The sequence below is a fragment of the Bubalus kerabau genome, chromosome 1, assembly GCF_029407905.1.
Source record: "Bubalus kerabau isolate K-KA32 ecotype Philippines breed swamp buffalo chromosome 1, PCC_UOA_SB_1v2, whole genome shotgun sequence".
Lineage (NCBI taxonomy): Eukaryota > Metazoa > Chordata > Mammalia > Artiodactyla > Bovidae > Bubalus > Bubalus kerabau.
In genome coordinates this window covers 27,202,461-27,221,552 of record NC_073624.1, presented here as the reverse complement: position 1 = coordinate 27,221,552, position 19,092 = coordinate 27,202,461, and the positions used below count along the sequence as shown (strand labels likewise).

The 19,092-nt window shown below is 42.4% G+C and overlaps 1 protein-coding gene across 2 annotated transcripts in view; it reads left to right on the top strand.

Annotated features, from left to right (window-relative positions):
- The first annotated feature begins 1,263 nt into the window (after positions 1-1,263).
- Positions 1,264-19,092, top strand: part of RERG (RAS like estrogen regulated growth inhibitor) — a 134,260-nt gene continuing 116,431 nt past the window's right edge. For both annotated transcript variants that reach the window (XM_055571050.1, XM_055571040.1), the window contains exons 1-2: positions 1,264-1,449; positions 5,214-5,377. In XM_055571050.1, coding sequence (XP_055427025.1) covers positions 5,317-5,377 — 61 coding nt within the window. In that variant the 5' untranslated portion in view covers positions 1,264-1,449; positions 5,214-5,316. The remainder of the gene's footprint in view (positions 1,450-5,213; positions 5,378-19,092) is intronic.

Sequence of the window (19,092 nt, the reverse complement as noted above, 5' to 3'; positions counted from 1 at the left end):
TTTTTTTTTGGGCTCCAAAATCACTGCAGATGGTGATTGCAGCCATGAAATTAAAAGACGTTTACTCCTTGAAAGGAAAGTTATGACCAACCTAGATAGCATATTAAAAAGCAGAGACATTACTTTGCCAACAAAGGTCTGTCTAGTCAAGGCTATGGTTTTTCCAGTAATCATGTAGATTGGATGTGAGAGTTGGAGTATAAAGAAAGCTGAGTGCCGAAGAATTGATGCTTTTGAACTATGGTGTTGGAGAAGACTCTTCAGAGTCCCGTGGACTGCAAGGAGATCCAACCAGTCCACCCTGAAGGAGATCAGTCCTGGGTGTTCATTGGAAGGATTGATATTGAAGCTGAAATTCCAATACTCTGGCCACCTCATGCGAAGAACTGACTCATTTGAAAAGACCCTGATGCTGGGAAAGATTGAGGGCAGGAGGAGAAGGGGATGACAGAAGATGAGATGGTTGGATGGCATCACCAACTCAGTGGACATGAGTTTGGGTGAACTCTGGGAGTTGGTGATGGACAGGGAGGCCTGGCGCTGCGGTTCATGGGGTCGCAAAGAATTGGACACGACTGAGCGACTGAACTGAAATGATGTCTCTTCTAGCATCTCAGTTTCCAATCTGGCCCAAAATTTCATTCCAACCGTTTACTAGCCTTGGGGACAAGTTTTGCGCTCAGTCGTGTCCCAGTCTTTGCGACCCCATGGACTATAGCCCTCCAGGCTCCTCTGTCCATGGGATTTCCCAGTCAAGAATATTGGAGTGAGTTGCTATCTCCTTCTCCGAGGGAACTTCGCCACCCAGGGATCGACCCCGCGCCTCCTGCATTGCAAGCAGATTCTTTACCGCTGAGCCATCCGGGAAGCCCCAGGACAAGTTATTTATCCTCTGTTTTCTCTTGGGTCTCATGGGGATAATTAAACATGACTCTAAAGGATGGTGTGAGGATGATTTGAAGTAGGGAATAGAAAACATCACGCAGTGGTGCATTCACACGCAAGGTTTTAACCAAGGGACGAGGTCCTTCTGTGAGAACCCAGAGGCCGGGAACTGAGTGGGGCCAAGCGAAGAGTGTCTCGGGTGCGGCGAAGGCGGGTATATGGATGCTCACACTCTGCAGCTGGAGGCAGCCTCGAGGGGGGAAGCGGGCACTGGCGCCGGTAGGGGGCGCCGGAGCGCCGCACTGCAGCATCCCGGCGGCCTCCCGGGCTGAGCTCGCGTGCTGCCGCAGTCCCTCCGCCACTAGTCGGAGCGAGCGGCAGCGAGGGGACCCCGGCCGCTCCGCCAGCGCTTGCCGCCGCTCCCACCCACGATCTCAGCCCAGCGGCTGGGAAACGCCCCCCGCAGACTGCGCTGCGCAACGTGGGAGGGTTAGCGGTCCCGGGGACCGGCTTCCGAACTTGCCAGGGGACCGCAGCTCTCCAGGGCCTGGAGAGTGTGAACAGGTGAGTGTAACGCACGTGCCCAGGTGGCCCTTTCGGGACGACTTCCTGCAAACCCTTCGGAGCCCCTGAAAGCTCGGCCTCTGGGGGCGGTCCTCTTGGTCCCTGGGTCCTCCCAGGCAGGGGTTGGGGGTCGCCGAGAGGGTGATGTGAAAGCCAACGCCAGGGGCTTGACAGCACCCTCCTTTCGGGGCTAAGATCAGAAATGCCTTTTTGACTCAGGTTCCATCCGCCGCCTAGATTGAGAGCAAGTGACCTGCAGTCCACGATGGGCTTGTTTATCATTCCAGGATACCTGTTGCTTTCTGAGCAACGCTATAGCCAGGGGTCTCCTACAATCTTCCTCCTCCCCGTGCGTGCTGCGTTGTGATAAGATGAGGGACAATTCCTGGTAATGAGACTGGCAAAACTTGGTTTCAGAGCTAGAGAAGGAGTGGTCCAAAGAGAATCTCATCCCCACCGTCAGATTAGATTCTTTGCTTCCCTAAATACCTGCACTTTATTTTGATGAGACCATAAACACAGAAGTTGAAACAACTATTACCTTATAAAGATGCTTGTGTTTTCCACCTCCCCCCCCCCCAAAGAAGATGTAGAAAGCAAGGACTGTGGTAAGTATAATAGTTTAGGGATTTATTGTGAATACATATTTTTTAAAAAATAAATAAGATCAGCTTATTAGTGAACTAAATGTCATAGGCATATTGGATTGTAAGCTCTTTGAAGATGACCATTTGTGATTAGCATGAATGTGGGATGAATCAATGCATGCATTGACAGTAACAGAATTTGGAGTCTTCCTAAGCTTTCTTTTGGTACCTTTCTGTTTAGGAAAAAGATCAATACACCTTTAATCTCTCAAATGAACCTCTTACCTGTGATTTTAGCTTTAGTAGTGACAGAAGCAGAATTTTTTGTCCTATTAAAACACTGTCCACCTAAAAACTGAACGGCAGCTTCGAAACCCAGACAGAAGACTTCTGCCCAACATCATGAAAACGAATGTTTTCTTCCATCCATGTTATGGAAGGTCTTGGATCTTGAATTATTTTGAACATCAGAGACTTGGCAACAGGTCCCTTATTAATACAACTGACACATTTATCTTTGTTTCCTGTCTTTATCAAATGTAACTTTTTCACATATTCATGTGAGAAATGTTCAAAGATGTATGTCAGTTTTGTGTCTCCCTTTAAGGGGTTTTTCTTAACATAACCTAAAATTGATGCTAACTAGCTGTATCTTTATTACGTTATATATGAAACATTCAACCCACACAATTTCTTTTTCTTATGTGAAGTTCCTATGCCTCTGAGGCCATTTGGGAATTACTGAAAAACTTGACTTAACAAGTGTTTGTTTATTTTTTTCAAATTACATTTGATGGCTACTCTCTTGAAGCATAAATCAGATAGTAAATTATTTGGATTTTTAGGGGCATGGGAATGAGCAGTCCTGCATGAGATAGCAAATTGCTGTTTATACAAGCTCCAGACACTTGCATGTTCTATGTTTCAAAGAAATGCTTGCCATTCTTATTTGGAATTCATTTAGTTAATATATCTCAATAGATTATGCTTCTGTGATGCTTCTGTGATGAAGCGCTGAACCTTAAACACAGAGGCCTTTTTTTAATGAATGCACATAAAATGACAACGAAGTTCTTTTATCTTTAGCTGAAAGTGTGGGACTGGACAAATTACAGATGTTGCAACTTCTGTGTTTTGTGCTACTAATGATCACTAAGGAGTTTTTTCATTATTTTGATGAAGTAAACAACAGCCAATGCTAATGTTGACCTTTCTGTCCTTCGGAGGAAGCTCTGACACTGTGGAAGTCAGCAAATACAGAATTTGTGAGGCAGAGGTCAATGGTTTAGATGCATAGGGAAGGAAACAATTACATGTTAATGTCTTTGTAGAAATACTTTTTCAAAAGAACTTTTCCTTTTTTTCTTTCTCTGGAAAAGCTCTTTTAGAAAATTTGTAAATGCCAAAACCCTGGCAGGAACGGTTCATATGTTTAGATAACATACTTGAAAGTGAAGTCTTGTATTTAAGATGAAAACATTGATTGCAGAAGTTCAGAATGGGGAAGCCTGCAGTTCATGTGAAAAATGTGAGCCTTAATATGAATATAACCACCATGCCTTGATGAAGAGGAAGAATCCCATGAAACTTGTGCTGGGTAATTTGTCAGGTCACATTTCAAGGGGTTGAATGCAGAGGATGCCATGTTTTTAGAGTGATTAAAATGGCAAATGCCAGAGAAGGGAGCTGCATATGGTCAAGAGGGAAGATGAGGGTCAAAAAGCATAAACAAGAACAGACGTCTCCGCGTAGAACCAAGAAAGAGGACTGGGTCTCACTTTCCTAGAAAGTAGAAGTCTAGAATGGGACAAAGGCTCCTAGTAATTGCTAGGTACTTGAAGGGCTCTGAGTGAAAGAAAATAAAAAGTTGATGTTTTGCTGCTCTTTCCCCCCACCCCTGGAAGTGGTAAATTCGACCCTGAGTGGTTATTAGATGGTTGCCTGGTCATATGAAAGGGCTCCTGTGATGGCTGGAGGATTTTTTTTTTTTTTTCATTAACTCCAAGACTTTCCAATTTTACATTTCCATGGTACCAAGGACCTTGGCGTCATTCCTAAAGCACCCATAATATAAAGTGGGCTTGCATCCGTGCTAAGTTGCTTCAGTTGTGTCTGACTTTGTGTGACCCTATGGACTGTAGCCTGCCAGGCTCTTCTGTCCAGGGTATTCTTCAGGCAAGAATACTGGAGGAGTTGCAGTGCTCTCCTCCAGGAGGTCTTCAGGGACTGAAACCGCATCTCTTAACGTCGCCTGCATTGGCAGGCAGATTCTTTACCACTAGTGCCACCTGGGAAGCTTCCGTTTACATACTGTCATTTACCAGGTGGTACAAGTGGTGAAGAATCTGCCTGCCAGTGCAGGTGACATGCAGGAGACGGGGGTTCTGATCTCTGGGTCAGGAAGATCCCCTGGGGAGAAAATGGCAACCAACTCCAGTAGTCTTGCCTGGAGAATCCCATGAACAGAGGAGCCTGGCAGGCTACAGTTCATGGGGTCACAAGGAGTCAGACATGACTGAGCACCCAAGTATTAGGACAATGCCATAAACTAATGTACTTGAGGTTGTTATAATAGCATTTATCTTTTGTGTTCCAGGGCATTGTGCCTAGGAAAATGTAAAAATATCTAGATGTTATGTATCAGTTTTAGGAATGTGGGTATCTGTCAGGTGACTTGACCTTGTGATCTAGTGAATGGAGATAAAACTTAAACCTTGAAAGGCAAATTCAATCATATTACAGTGGGGTTAGCTAGTAGAAATGTGTATTAGTCAGCCTAAAGGGAAATAGAATTCCAAATGTGACTGTCCCCATCGTGTGTGTTTGTATATTTGGGTATTTATAGGCACATGATAAATACTTGTATTTACAGACAAGGATTTGTTATCAATTACTGACATAAAACATTCTTTGAGGAAGTGCTTTTGAAAATGCTATCGTATGTAAAAAAAAAAAAGGTATGTTTAGAACCAGACAGATTGAAGAGCAAGTCCTGGAACTATCATTTTTTAGTTGAATGGTTTACAGTAAATTCCTCGAGCCCTCTTGCAGGATTGTGGTGGTGATCAACAGGGAAGATACTGATCAAGTCAATGATTCTGGCACATAGAAAATGCTTAATAAATATGAAATTCATTCTCCAGTCATTTGTGAATTCGCAAATCTCTTTTGTTTAAGGATTGCAGATTTACCATGATATGGTGAATCCCAGGGCTGGAACCACAAAGATCTTCTCAGCTCTTTAGTTTGAACCACAGTGAATTGTCTACCAGCACTCAGCATGGCTAAAAGTGCAGAGGTCAAACTGGCAATATTTGGGAGAGCAGGCGTGGGCAAGTCAGGTAAGGTGTTTGTTGTGGTGGTAGTAGTGTGTGTGTGTCTTTGTTACTGAGTGGGGGGAGGGGGAAGAGGGAGGGGGCAGTTGGCATATCTCCTATTCTCCTATGTGGCTCTATTAGATGAAGCGTCTTTCTCTTTAACTCAGATTTTCATTTTGCATAATCAGGTTTTATGTCCTCTTTTGCTTCTTTATGGTAAAGCAGCGCTGTTGATAATACACAAGGCAATGGATACGTCAGGGGTCTTGATATACCAAGGAAGGATGTCCGATTTCCAGAGAAATAAGATTGGATAAATTACAAAATACATTTGCTCCTTTTTTTTTTTTTTTGTCTATATGAAATCCTGAGGGGCCAATGTAATATCTCATCAATCTCGATATGCTCAGCAACCGGCTCAATGTCAAACATGTGTTGAGTGCTGAATAAATGCATCTTTACAAGGAGAAGAATTCTATTATTGTTATCCAAAGCAGGGTTCGACTGCTTGCTGCTCAAAAGTCAATAAAGAGGACAGATTGGTCAAAAGGAAAGTTTGCTTTATTTTGGATTCTGGCAACCAGGCAGGGAGAGAGGACATCTGTCTAAAGGCTGACTCCCCTGCACCCCAATCAGGGCACATGAGTTTTTATAGACAGAGGGAGGGGGCTACATGCAGAAACCACACAGTCAGCTCTGACAGTCATCTTGAAATTGGTCATCAATGGTCTGACCAGCATCATCTTGATTGTTTTTAGTACAGTTAATTTTCAGTTCCCTGGGTCAGTTTGTTTTCATGTCCTTGAGGTCAATTCTCAGAATTCCAGTACTCTTGCCTGGAAAAATCCCATGGATGGGGGAGCCTGGTAGGCTGCAGTCCATGGGGTTGCTAAAAGTCGGGTACGACTGAGCGACTTCATTTTCACTTTTCACTCTCATGCATTGGAGAAGGAAATGGCAACCCACTCCAGTATTCTTGCCTGGAGAATCCCAGGGACAGAGGAGCCTAGTGGGCTGCCGTCTATGGGGTCGCACAGAGTCGGACACGACTGAAGCGACTTAGCAGCAGCAGCAGCAGCATGTCACAGCTACAGTCTGGTCATCCTGTAGTTAACTACTGCACCTGGTAGGGCTTTCAGTATCTATAAGACAGCTCACAGGATATGGCTCAGAATCTTATCTACAACCCTTGAGAAGGAACTAAGGGTCCTTGACTTTGCTTAATGACGACATTATTATTATTTGGTCTCCTCTGACTGTTTTCCTTTGTTTCTGCGTGTTCTCACTTCTCTGATTAAATGTATTCTTTGGCTAAAGTTTTTCCACAGACAAAAGGCAGGCAGAGGACATGGGGGGAAGGGCCATAGGGTTCTGTTTCATTTCGTTGTCACTCGACACATCTAAAATCAGGGAGGACTGTGAAGGCTGGGATGTGTCTGAGCTCAAGTGAGACAGATATTGCCAGCACCTCTAGGGTGAATTTAAATGACCAGATTGTGGTGCTCCTCAGTAACTGAGAACCTTTAGTGTTCCACACCTGAGGAAGGGTTTGCAGACCTTTCAGGTAAAGGGCAAAATGGTGGAAGTAAAAAATGTGTCTAGTCCAACTTGAAAAACAGATCTCAGATTTTATAATTAAAGAGTACTAAGCAGGTGTTGCTAAAATGCCAGGGTAACGTGTTTTTTCAGAGAACGTTGCTTTAGTCTCTTACCAGAAGAAAGACTCATAATTGACTTTGTCCACTGAGCTTTTCGGAGAAGGCAATGGCACCCCACTCCAGTACTCTTGCCTGGAAAATCCCATGGACGGAGGAGCCTGGTAGGCTGCAGTCCATGAGGTCGCTAAGAGTCGGACACGACTGAGCGACTTCACTTTGACTTTTCACTTTCATGCATTGGAGAAGGAAATGGCAACCCACTCCAGTGTTCTTGCCGGGAGACTCCCGGGGACACGGGAGCCTGGTGGGCTGCCGTCTATGGGGTCGCACAGAGTTGGACATGACTGAAGCAACTTAGCAGCAGCAGCAGCAGCAACTGAGCTTTTGGTTCTCAAGAAAGGGATCTAACAGATATAGCGTGTGTGTGTTCATAGAGAGAAGCCTGTTCAGATCATCCAATACAACAGGTCATCCATATAGTCTTAAACACTTACGTCGTTGTTGTTGTTCAGTCATTAAGTCATGTCTGACTCTTCGCAACACCATAGACTGTAGCCCACTAGGCATCCCTGTCCTCCACTATCTCTCGAAGTTTGCTCAAATTCATATCCCAAACACATATGAGCAGTCATTAATTCTGTGACAAACCTGTCTTTCCAAATCGACTCTCTGGTTTCATTTCAGCAGTAAATACTGCCTGATGTAAGTCTTTCTCTCTCTTTTTCTCTTAGTTTTCTTGAGAGGGCTCTTTGCCATCACTGTTTCCTCCCACTTGCTATTTGCTTTGGCCTTTGGCAGAAACCAGGTAAAGAAAGTAATAGACAGTTGGCAAGGTTAAGAAACTTCCAGCCTTCACAAGCTCTAAGATTGTTAAACTCCTCCCTATTCATCTGAGTTTCCTGATGCCAAGCATGCATGCTTGCTTCCATGCATGCTAAGTTGCCTCAGTCGTGTCCGACTCTTTGTGACCCTATGGACTGTAACCTGCCAGGCTCCTCTGTCACTGAGATTCTCCAGGCAAGAATACTGGAGTGGGTTGCCATGTGCTCCTCCAGAGGAACTTCCTGACCCAGGGATCGAGCCCGTGTATCTTATGCTGCCTGCATTGTCAGGGGTGTTCTTTACCACTAGCGCCACCTGGGAAGCCTTCCTGATGGTGTGAGAACCTAACTTTTGTAGCTGGTGGAATGATCTGGAGAATGAGGAGAGTGTTTCATTGAGTGGAGGATGAGGGTGAGGCAGTGTGTGGGAAGATTCGTTCTGCCCACAAGAGCTGGCCTGAATTTTCACCAGTGAGGGATCAAGGGTTAGAGCTCACTGTTTAACATCCATTCATTCACAATTTAACACAGGCAATAAGGGAAGGGGAATTTGTAAACCTTATGTCATCACCAAAAGAAAGTCTACATGCTTTGGAAAGTGAATCATGAAAATAAAAATACAGTTGAGAGAACCACTTACTTTCTGTACCATATGCATGCTGTGTGCTGAGTTGCTTCAGTCATGTCTGACTCTGTGCGATAGTATGGACTGTAGCCCACCAGGCTCCTCTGTCCCTGGAATTCTCCAGGTAAGGATACTGGAGTGGGTTGCCATGCACTCCTCCAGGGGATCTTTCTGACCCAGGGATTGAACCTGCATCTCTGACGTCTCCTGCATTGGCAGGCAGGTTCTTTACCACTATCATCACCTGGGAAGCCCGTGTACCCTATAACCATCCCTTTTTCATCTGTATTATCTCTTAACAAACTGGGTGTCTCCTTCTGTCAAGACTGATCCGTCAGTCAGAGCATAGACCTCAGTTGGCTTTGTCTTCCACAAAGTAGTTTCAATCCTTGTCTCAAGGATCCCTCTCATTCTCTACCAACCTTTTCCCCTGAGCATTTCTCTGTCCACCACTCCATCTTTTTCTTTTCTCCAAGGTTATTGAACATGGGCTCTGGCCTCAGTGTCTTTACTTTTTTTTGACTTCCTGTTCATTGCTTAAACATATTTCACTGTGGTCATACTGCTAAAACTGATTTTACCAAGGTCAGGGCTTCCCAGGTGACCCAGTGGTAAAGAATCCACCTGCCAGTGCAGGAGACGCAAGAGATGAGGGTTTGATCCCTGGGTTGGGAAGATCCCCTGGAGGAGGAAATGGCAACCTGCTCTAGTATTCTTGCCTGAAAAATCCTGTAGACAGAGGAACCTGTTGGCCTACAGTCCATGGGGTTTCAAAGAGTTGAATATGACTGACCACACACACAGCACTGAACAATAACCAACCAATCTAATGAATCTTTCCCAGTTCTTAGAACTCTTGTTACCGTTTAACACTACTGCTTACTCTTTCCTAAAACTCCTGCCTTCCCAGGCTCCCATTACATCACCCTGCTTGGCTTTCCTGCCACTTCTCTGTTGACCCTAAGCAGCTGTTTCAGGGCTGCTGTTTACTGGCCTACCTCTCAAAGATCGGGGCTTCCAGCTTCCACATACTATTCTCTTGTCCTCACGCTCCATACCCTCAGGGAGTGAGCCCTCAAAGCCCAGAGCTTGAAGATAATACCTGCACAAGAAGTCCACATTCTGCCGACCTTGGTTTTAATTTATGGAAAGTGCAGAAGTGGAACTTGTTTGTTAAGGTCCTTCCCAAGTCTTAAATCCTATGATTCTTGATTAATAACTCTTCTTTGGACTGATTTCTCATTCCACCTTATATACATTCTGCCATGGGTGTTTATTTTCGTTTAGGTGAAGATGACAGTGATAGACCACATGCCTTTAAACAATTGCCTTTTTGTCCGTCATCTATAAACAGACAGTGTTTTCCTATTTCAACATGAGACTGTTTTCCCGAGACCTTGTAACCACACCTCCCATTTAAAAAGAAGTGCTGGTTTAACTTATGTATGGGAGTCAGTTCTGAGACCTTCTCCCAGAGTTCAGTGAAAACAACCACAGAGGACTTGATAACCTATCAGCTTTGAAACCAGACTCTAGCCATGGTGAATTCATGTTGATTCTAGTTCTTTATTAATATGGATTGCTCATCTCTGCCTTGTCATTGTACTCTACCTTCACCTTCCTATTGTACAGATTGTATCTGTTTTGTAAGTAACTTTTGTTTTTTTAAGTCTGCAAGAAATTATACCTTCTGGAATGTATTCAGCTCCTCACTTACTCAAATGCCTCCCCAAATGACCATAATCTACCCGTGGGCTCAAATAATCCATTTCTCACCGAACACCCAGCAGAAGAAGTATTCCTAGGAAGGGCGGGCCAGCAGGTGACCTTGGAGTGGTAGAAATTGGGTGTCTCTGCTTTGAACCTGGGTCTAAGTGTCAGACATGACTTGGCAACTGAACAACAGCTGTGTGAATTGCTTCAGAGGCTCCAAGTCTGACATGGCCTATCTGCTTTCCCCCACACTCAATACTAATTTGGAATTTAGTGTGCTTACTCAGTCATGTCCAACTCTTTGAGACCCCTTGGACTGTAGCCCACCAGGAGCCTCTGTTCATGGGATTCTCCATGCAAGAATTCTGGAGTGGGTAGCCATTTCTTTCTCTAGGGGATCTTCCTGACCCAGGGATAGAACCCAGGTCGCCTGCATTGCAAGCGGATTCTGTACAGTCTGAATCTCCAGGGAAGCCCAGGCATTTAGGGTAAATAAGACCAATTGTCTATTTGCTAACAGTGGCTTGGGTGGCCTGGAGTCCAGTGCAAGAGCCCCCGAGTCCTACTGTTAGGTCTGACTCCCAGTTCTACACTTTATTAGCTGTGTGAACTTGGCAACTTTGACACGGCACTTAAATCCTCAATTTCTGCAATTATACAAAGATTATAATAGTGCCTATCTCAAAGAGTTGTTGTTAGAACTGGGTGAAATATTATACACAAGTTTTTTAGATTGGTATCCGGCACAGCATATGTGCTCAAGTATATTACAGTTTTCAAGGTGTGCCCTTTAAGTTTGTTAGTGAAAACATCCAAAGATATGTTTCTACTCAAGTGAGTGTTTGGGTTTTCATTAAAAGTCAGAAAACTTATAATAACAAAATTCTGTATCACTGCTCAGCACACACACACACACATACACACACTTTCTGTCTCTCTCTTCTTAAATCCACAGTCTGGTTTATGTCAATTACAGCTTGACCACTGATGATCATAACAATACTTCTCCTGGCTAATATCTTGGAAATCTTGGGGGAAAACAGCCAGAAATATTTTGGTGTCCTTAATAAATTAAACCTCTTAAATTTGAAAGCGCTTCTGGTATGTAGTTGATGGCTTCCTAAGCCCAGGTAACAGATAAGCCCTCCATGTTTAAAACAGACTTTAACGGTAACCAGAACTCTTTGGTTGACAGGTTGACATTAGACGCGTCAGCACGGACGAAATTTAATAATGTGTTAATTACCAAACACATGGGGTATGTCTGTGTGTGTCTGTGTATTGCAGTATTTACAGGGTCTTTTGGATCAGGAAGATTCTTCTTCCTTCTGTCTAGTTTTGGCAGTTCTTGCAGTCCTGTCTTCAAGTGATCTTTCTGGCTTAGCAAGCTCACTGGTTCAGCGTGGGGAGCACTGTGTGGATGCTTCAAAGTGTAGAGTCAAGGGAAGCCCCGAGTTTTCCCAACCCTTTCCTTTTTCTGTTGCCCCAGCAGAGCAAATGTTTTTCTTCTCTGGCTAAGGATAAGGCAGCCAGTAATAACATTGCATGTAGAACATAGATTTTCCTTACATGTTTGCATCAGCCTCTAATGTGACAAGTAATGAAAGCAAAAAGACCTGTTGTAAAACCTAGAATGCACACCATATTTATTATGTAAATTACCCTGGATCAGCCGGGGCTGGACCCCGGCAGTAAATGCTTCCTGGATTCACAGTATTCAAATAGGTAGTATGTGTGGGAGGAGCCGGAACAGAAACAACTGAAATTTTCAATTCTGTTTCACAGTTGACATTCTCATTTTAGGACTGAAATATTGTGTGCCTTAGCTAAATGTATTTCTTGAAAGGGCTAGTCTCAAAGTTAATGGAGTAACGCTTGTACTCTAATTCAAAAGCCAGTTGATTCACTCATCCGTGAAGGCCTAAGTGCATAGATTCAGATTGCTGGGCTGTAAATTGGGGTGCCAAACACAAACAAGCATGTGATACCATTTCCCTTGGCACAAAGAGATTTATTTTTTTCTTCCCTTCTCTTGCTCCTGTTTGATTTTCCCTCTCTCTTAATTATAAAAAGTTTTGAAAAGTTCTTTTCATTTTATCTTCAAGTAGGACAGGCAAGGACAATGCTGATTTTAAATGTAACTCTTCCAATGTGCATCGGACACTGCTTTAATATGTATGTGTCCTTTATGGCTGACTTATGTTTATGAGATCACATATAATTAATGTATTAAATAAGAACAGTATCAGTGGTGTCTTGGGTAGGTCAATTTCCTTAATGCTATAGAACTAAGCTTTATGTTTTAGAACTTTTTCTTTACCCAAGTAGTTACAGCAGTCTATATCCTTCATTTATACTGAACAGTGTAGTATGATGCTTCTTAAACATTGTCTCCAAGGTACTTTACAAAAGAAGGAGAAGGGGACTTCCCTGGTGATCCAGTGGTTACGACTTTGCTTTCCAATGCAGGGGGTGTGGGTTTGACCTCTGATACGTAAACTAAGGTCTCACCTGCCTTGAGGCTGAAAAACCAAAACATGAAACAGAAACAATATTGTCACAAATTCAATAAAGACTTTAAAAATGGGCCACATCAAAAAAATCTTAAAAAATTAAATAAATAAAGGGAGGAGAAAAATCTAGGGTATTGGGTCATATAAGCATCTCATTACAGTCATGTAATTGTATTGCATGTTTTATTGATTACATAAATATGGGCAAAATTTAATATCAATAGTAACCTTGATAGCATATTCAAAAGCAGAGACATTACTTTGCCAACAAAGGTCCATCTAGTCAAGGCTATGGTTTTTCCAGTGGTCATGTACGAATGTGAGAGTTGGACTGTGAAGAAAGCTGAGTGCCGAAGAATTGATGCTTTTGAACTGTGGTGTTGGAGAAGACTCTTGAGAGTCTCTTGGACTGCAAGGAGATCCAACCAGTCCATTCTAAAGGAGATCAGTCCTGGGTGTTCTTTGGAAGGAATGATGCTAAAGCTGAAACTCCAGTACTTTGGCCACCTCCTGCGAAGAGTTGACTCACTGGAAAAGACTCTGATGCTGGGAGGGATTGGGGGCAGGAGGAGAAGGGGATGACAGAGGATGAGATGGCTGGATGGCGTCACCAACTTGATGGACATGAGTTTGAGTGAACTCCGGGAGTTGGTGATGGACAGGGAGGCCTGGCGTGCTGCAATTCATGGGGTCACAAAGAGTCGGACACAACTGAGCAACTGAACTGAACTGAACTGAATAATATTAACTAAAATAGTGTATATAATATTATCATTAAATTATTAATAGTAATGTGTGAATATTAACATACCATGCTGTTTGAATATAAAAATTATTTTCTCTAAAAATCAGTGACCAAAAGGGACTCTTCATGAAGATATAGCAAGTCGATCTGTGGCTTCCATACACCTAGGCATTGGGTGCAGTTCCAGGAACAAGCAGGTTCAGCTGTGTGCATCACATGATGTGAGCATTGACTCCTGTACTTTACCTACTTGACAGCCAATCAGCTCTTCAAATTCTTGTTTATTCTTGTCCTAAGACTATACAGTATAATCTTAATGGTAAATTTTCTTTAGCTATTTGTTTAGGTAAAAAGAGGGATAGATTGTGTTTCAGGTGGGTGCAGAACTTCCATGGCTCCTGGAAGAAGTCTGTGTGTGTGTATGTGTGTGTGTGTGTATGAAGACGCCTTTCCTAAGTAGTTGTTAAAATTTAAAGATTACCAGCAATGAGGTCTATTGGTTATTGTGCAGTTAGTTGATGGTTAGAGAAGTAATTGTTTCTTTTTTTGTGTGGATTGGATCAAAGAGAGCAAAGTGGCATTGAGATGTTTCAATGGGGCTGGAAAAATAGTTGTTCTCTTGTCATAAAATATGGTAATGTGGCCTTGGAGGTTTTATACCTTCCTTTACCTGCAAAGATGGAAAACCAGAAAGAGGTAAACAGCCAAAACAAGTTGATTTTCTTTCAGTTGTTCTACCCTAAGAGGAATAAAAGGGTGTTTTCAAATTGCAGGTGTCTACCTATGTGTGAGTGCTAAGTCGCTTTAGTCGTGTCTGACTCTTTGCAACCCTATGGACTATAGCCCACCGGGCTCCTCTGCCCATGAAGTTCTCCAGGCAAGAATGCTGAAATGGGTTATCATGCTGTCCTCTCGGGGATCTTCCCGACCCAGGGATTGAACCCACGTCTCCTGAAGCTCCTGAATTGCAGATGGATTCTTTTACTGCTGAGTCAATGGGGAAGGCTATACCTAGGAAAATGTACAAAAAGTCAGACTTCTATGCAAGGCTTAAGTCACACTGACCTTTATTGCGTGCCCAGGAAGTCAAGCAAAAATGAGGGATCATGCTTATAAGGGTTTAGAAAATGGAAAGGAAAGAAAAAAGAGGAAAGAAAAAATTAAAATAATCAAAATCAGTTGCTTATTGGTGGGTAAACATTTTTGTAGACTGCCAGTGACCAATTCTTAAACTTTTCTCTTAAAAAATATATAATTAGGAAGAAATGATACTGGAAAACAAAACAAACAAAACCAAGAACTGTTTTTCAAAGTCAAAAGGGCATATCTCTGTCCTGGTTTTTTTCTGTTGAAATATATTATTAGAATTCAGTTGTCCTTTATTTTTATCTGATAGCTAATTTACTCGTTGAAATACTTCCCTGTAGTTAATTATCAGTCGCTAGCTGGTTCCATTTTGATCTTGTTTTCTTGGCAACTGACAAAGACGAAGTTTGAGTAAAGGGAGGGGAGAAAATTGTAAATCATCCTTGTAATTCCCCTTTTTATTACTGGTATTTCTCCAACTTATGGGTTTGGGGAAATCAGCCAAATTTTCAAGGTGGTACTGGCCTTGAAGCCAAAATTCCAGTGCAAACGCGTCCTTGTTGCTTGTGCTGCCTTTGAAAATTGATGTGGTTTCAGAAAAACAGCGATAATATCCTCCATCCCATTAAAAATGAAAGTAGTTATATTATGAAAACAAGGCAGCCTGAAATAGCTAATTTCAGCCTGGAATAAGAAAATATCTAAAGCTCCTATACATACATGTGAGAGAAAGGACTTCCCTGGTGGCTTAGACAGTAAAGAAGCTGCCTGTAATGCAGGAGACCTGGGTTTGATCCCTGGTTTGGGAAGATCTCCTGTAGAAGGGAATGGCTACCACTCCAGTATTCTTGCCTGAGAATTCCATGGACCAAGGAGCCTGGTGGGCTACAGTCCATGGGGGTCACAAAATATATATATATGTAAAAGATTATTACCTAGATCATCTGGCTCCATAGAGCCACAGCCAAGTCACAAACCCCAGTTTATGACTGTGCAAAGCTTTTGCAACTTTGCTACTAAATGTTTTAATTTTGTAATACCCTATTCCTTTCAAACACCATATGTTAGAAAATTAAATGATCATTAGAATTTTGTAATATGAATTTTGTTTAAAAAAACTAAAGAGTTTATTTTTATCAGAGATTGCCAGTAATCAATGAATTACCAATGCGTGACAAAGGGCCCTGGGAGTCCCAGATAAGTTGCCAGTCAATTCAGTTAACATTCTCAGCAACCTGTGTATATGGACGTTCCCCTAAAATGCAATATTCCATTTCTTACAGCTTTGGATAAGAAGGCTGTTGAATTATCTCCTATGAAAGGATACATTTTTTTGCTGTTATCAAAGAAGAATATGATGTACCATATTCTGTCAATATGATCTAATTTTTTAAAAAAGTGCCCAACCGAACTGACTGTCAGGATTGGGGTTTAAACTTCAAACCATCCATCACTCTCTCTTTTCATTCATCTGTCAAATGATACATCTATTTGCTTTTTTTCCTGTGATGCCAGTCAGGTTGTGAAGGTGCTTTGAAAAAGTACAAGTGTGATATAAAATATGCTCCTAATATTATCATACTCTTTTAAAAATTAATTAATTAATTAATTTTATTTTTGGCTGCCCTGGGTCTTTGTTGCTGCACACAGGCTTTCTCTAGTTTCGGAGGGCAGGGGCTACTCTCTAGTTGCGGTGCACAAGCATCTCACTGTGGTGACTTCTCTTGTTGCGGAGCCTGGGCTCCAGGGCACACAGGCTTCAGTAGTTGTGGTGCATAGCACAGGCTTTATTGCTCTACAGCATGTGGAATCTTCCCAGACAAGGAATGGAACCTGTGTCCTCTGCATTGGCAGGCAGATTCTTAGGCACTGTACCACCAGGGAAGTCATCATGCTCTTGTTATTGATATCTGTGCAGTTCTCCCCCTGTGTTCCTTAACATTTGTGTTTGGAAAAGCAGTATGGTCCGTTTCCTGGCTGTCCATCACAGGGGGCTGGATGGATACGCTCAGGCCAGTAGTCATCTGTGAGTGTTCTTCCACTGAATGTATACCGTTACAAACTATCAGAAGGTTATAGATTTTATTCTGAAGGAATTTGCACTTTCAAATGTGTGAAATGAATGCACGTCGAGTTGGGGTATTTTTTTAGGATCATTATGTAAAAGAGTCAAAAAGGGAGGTGGGTTTGAGAAAATAATTTGAACTTATGCCTTATTGGAGAAGGAAGTATGGCATATTATAGAATTTTTTTGATAGTCAAATTTTATCCTTATTAAAAAATTAAAGTTTTAAACATTTACACATTTTTGATAGAAAGATTTCTCAAAAGTAAATATAAATATATGTATCTATAAAGTGTTAGTTACTCAGTTGTGTCTGACTCTTTGTGACTCCATGGACTATAGACTGACAGGCTCCTCAGTCATGGAATTCTCGAGGCAACAATAGTGGAGTGGGTTGCCATTTCCTTCTCTGGGGAATCTTCCCAACCCAGGGATTGAACCCAAGTCTCCTGCATTGTAGGCAGATTCTTTTACCATCTGAGCCACCAGGGAAGCCCATATGTATCTATATGTTTCCTTATAATCTTAAACTATGCTTTTGTTCATTCATTTAATTATTCATTCAACAAGTATGTGTTTAATACCAACTCCGTGTTCTAGAATAGCTTGCTCATGGTACAGGATTCATATACATTCTAAAAAGGCAGAGTAGCTATTTCTGCTCTTTATTATGTCCCCAGAGCAGATGAAGACAGTATCCTCAATACACTGAATAAACTGAGTTGGACTTATGTGGTCATCAAATGCCAACTGTCACTGGAGAAGCCCAGTTGTCTATGAAGCCTCTATTGCAAGATGGTATCTCCCCTCTCCTTTGAAACAGGAAAGTAAGCAGGAAGCCCAATTGTGAAGAGCTCAGCTATTTTTATTCTTGGTTTTCCATTGCCTTCCTTCTACAAGTATATTAGAGAACCATTGGAGAGAGAAAACTATGAAGTGTTGCTTTTTAGAAATTATGAAAGCTTTTATCACTGCTATACCCTTAAGAGCCTAAGCTCTACGCTTTTTGAAATTTTAGAAAGAGTGAGCCTATAATTTCAAGATACCTTAAATAGCATAATTTGAACCATGTCTCCCAAGTGCCTTTCTTTGAAAATCTGTTTAGAATCAAACTTAAAAATCACCACCAGCAAATCATTTTCGTAGCCTATATGGCAACTGAACTTTCTTCTATTTAATTTTTCAGCACTGCTTTATTATAAGACATAGGTTGTAAAAAATAATAAGCTATTTGTATTATAAGCTGAAAAGAATGAGAAGCATAGAGTAGATTTGCAGCAGTCTGTTCTGAGGATAGCAAGAAAAATAGACATTTCAACTGTGCCTTTAGATTCGCAGTCAGGTTGATGGAAACAAATAGCCCTAGGTTGTTCACCTTAAAAGCTAAATAAAGAAACAATCAGCCAACCAGAGGTGTAGAATTGGTATAAAATTTAAAGACTCAAGAGGCAGTTTTCTATAACAGGTTAACCTGGGGTATCCTCTAATGCACATTAATGAAGTCTCCTTTATGTACAGTTGGGAAGGTCCCCTGGAGGAGGAAATGGCAACCCACTCCAGTATTTTTGCCTAGAGAATCCCATGGACAGAGGAGCCTGATGGGCTACAGTCCATGGGGCCGCAAAAAGTCGGACACGACTGAGCAACTAATACTAAAAATACCATGTGGTCTATACATGCTACATAATTTCATCAAGAATTATATATATATATGAGTGTGTGTGTGCATTCGTGCTCAGTCGTGTCTAACTCTTTGTGACCCCACAGACTGTAGCCTGCCAGGTTCCTCTGTCCATGGAATTCTCCAGGCAAGAATACTGCAGCAGGTTGCCATTTCCTATTCCAGGAGATCTTCCCAACCCAGGGACTGAATCCCAAGTCTCCTGCATTGGCAGGTGGGTTCTTTAACACTAGTGGCACCTGGGAACCCACTCTGTGAGGCAAATGGGATCTCAGTCCCCCAACCAGGGATCAAACCCTTGCCCCTGTGAAGTGAAAGCATGGAGTCTCAATCATTGGATTGCCAGGGAAATCCAAGAATCACATATTTTAAATGTGATTTTTAAAATCACATATTTTAAATGGTCTCTTTATCATAATCAAAGTGATTTCCTCGCCTGCCTTTGAATATCTTGGGTGAAGGGAACTCAGTATGATGGGAAATAGACCATTCCATTCTTGGGCAACTGTATCAATTATAGTCTTCCAGAGAAACAGAACCAATAGGACATACACTCACTGGCACAAATTATGTATGTCTGTATTTATTTGGGCTAGCAAGACTGACTTGCCTGGAGAATCCCAGGGACAGTGGAGCCTGGTGGGCTGCCGTCTATGGGGCTGCACAGAGTTGGACACGACTGAAGCGACTTAGCAGCAGCAGCAAGACCGAAATCTGTAAAGGAAGGTGGCAGACTAAAAACTCAGGGAGGAGTGAATATTGCAATCTCAAAGCAGAATTTCTTTGACTCTGGGAAACCTCAGTTTTTGCACTGTAAGCCTTCCAATAATTG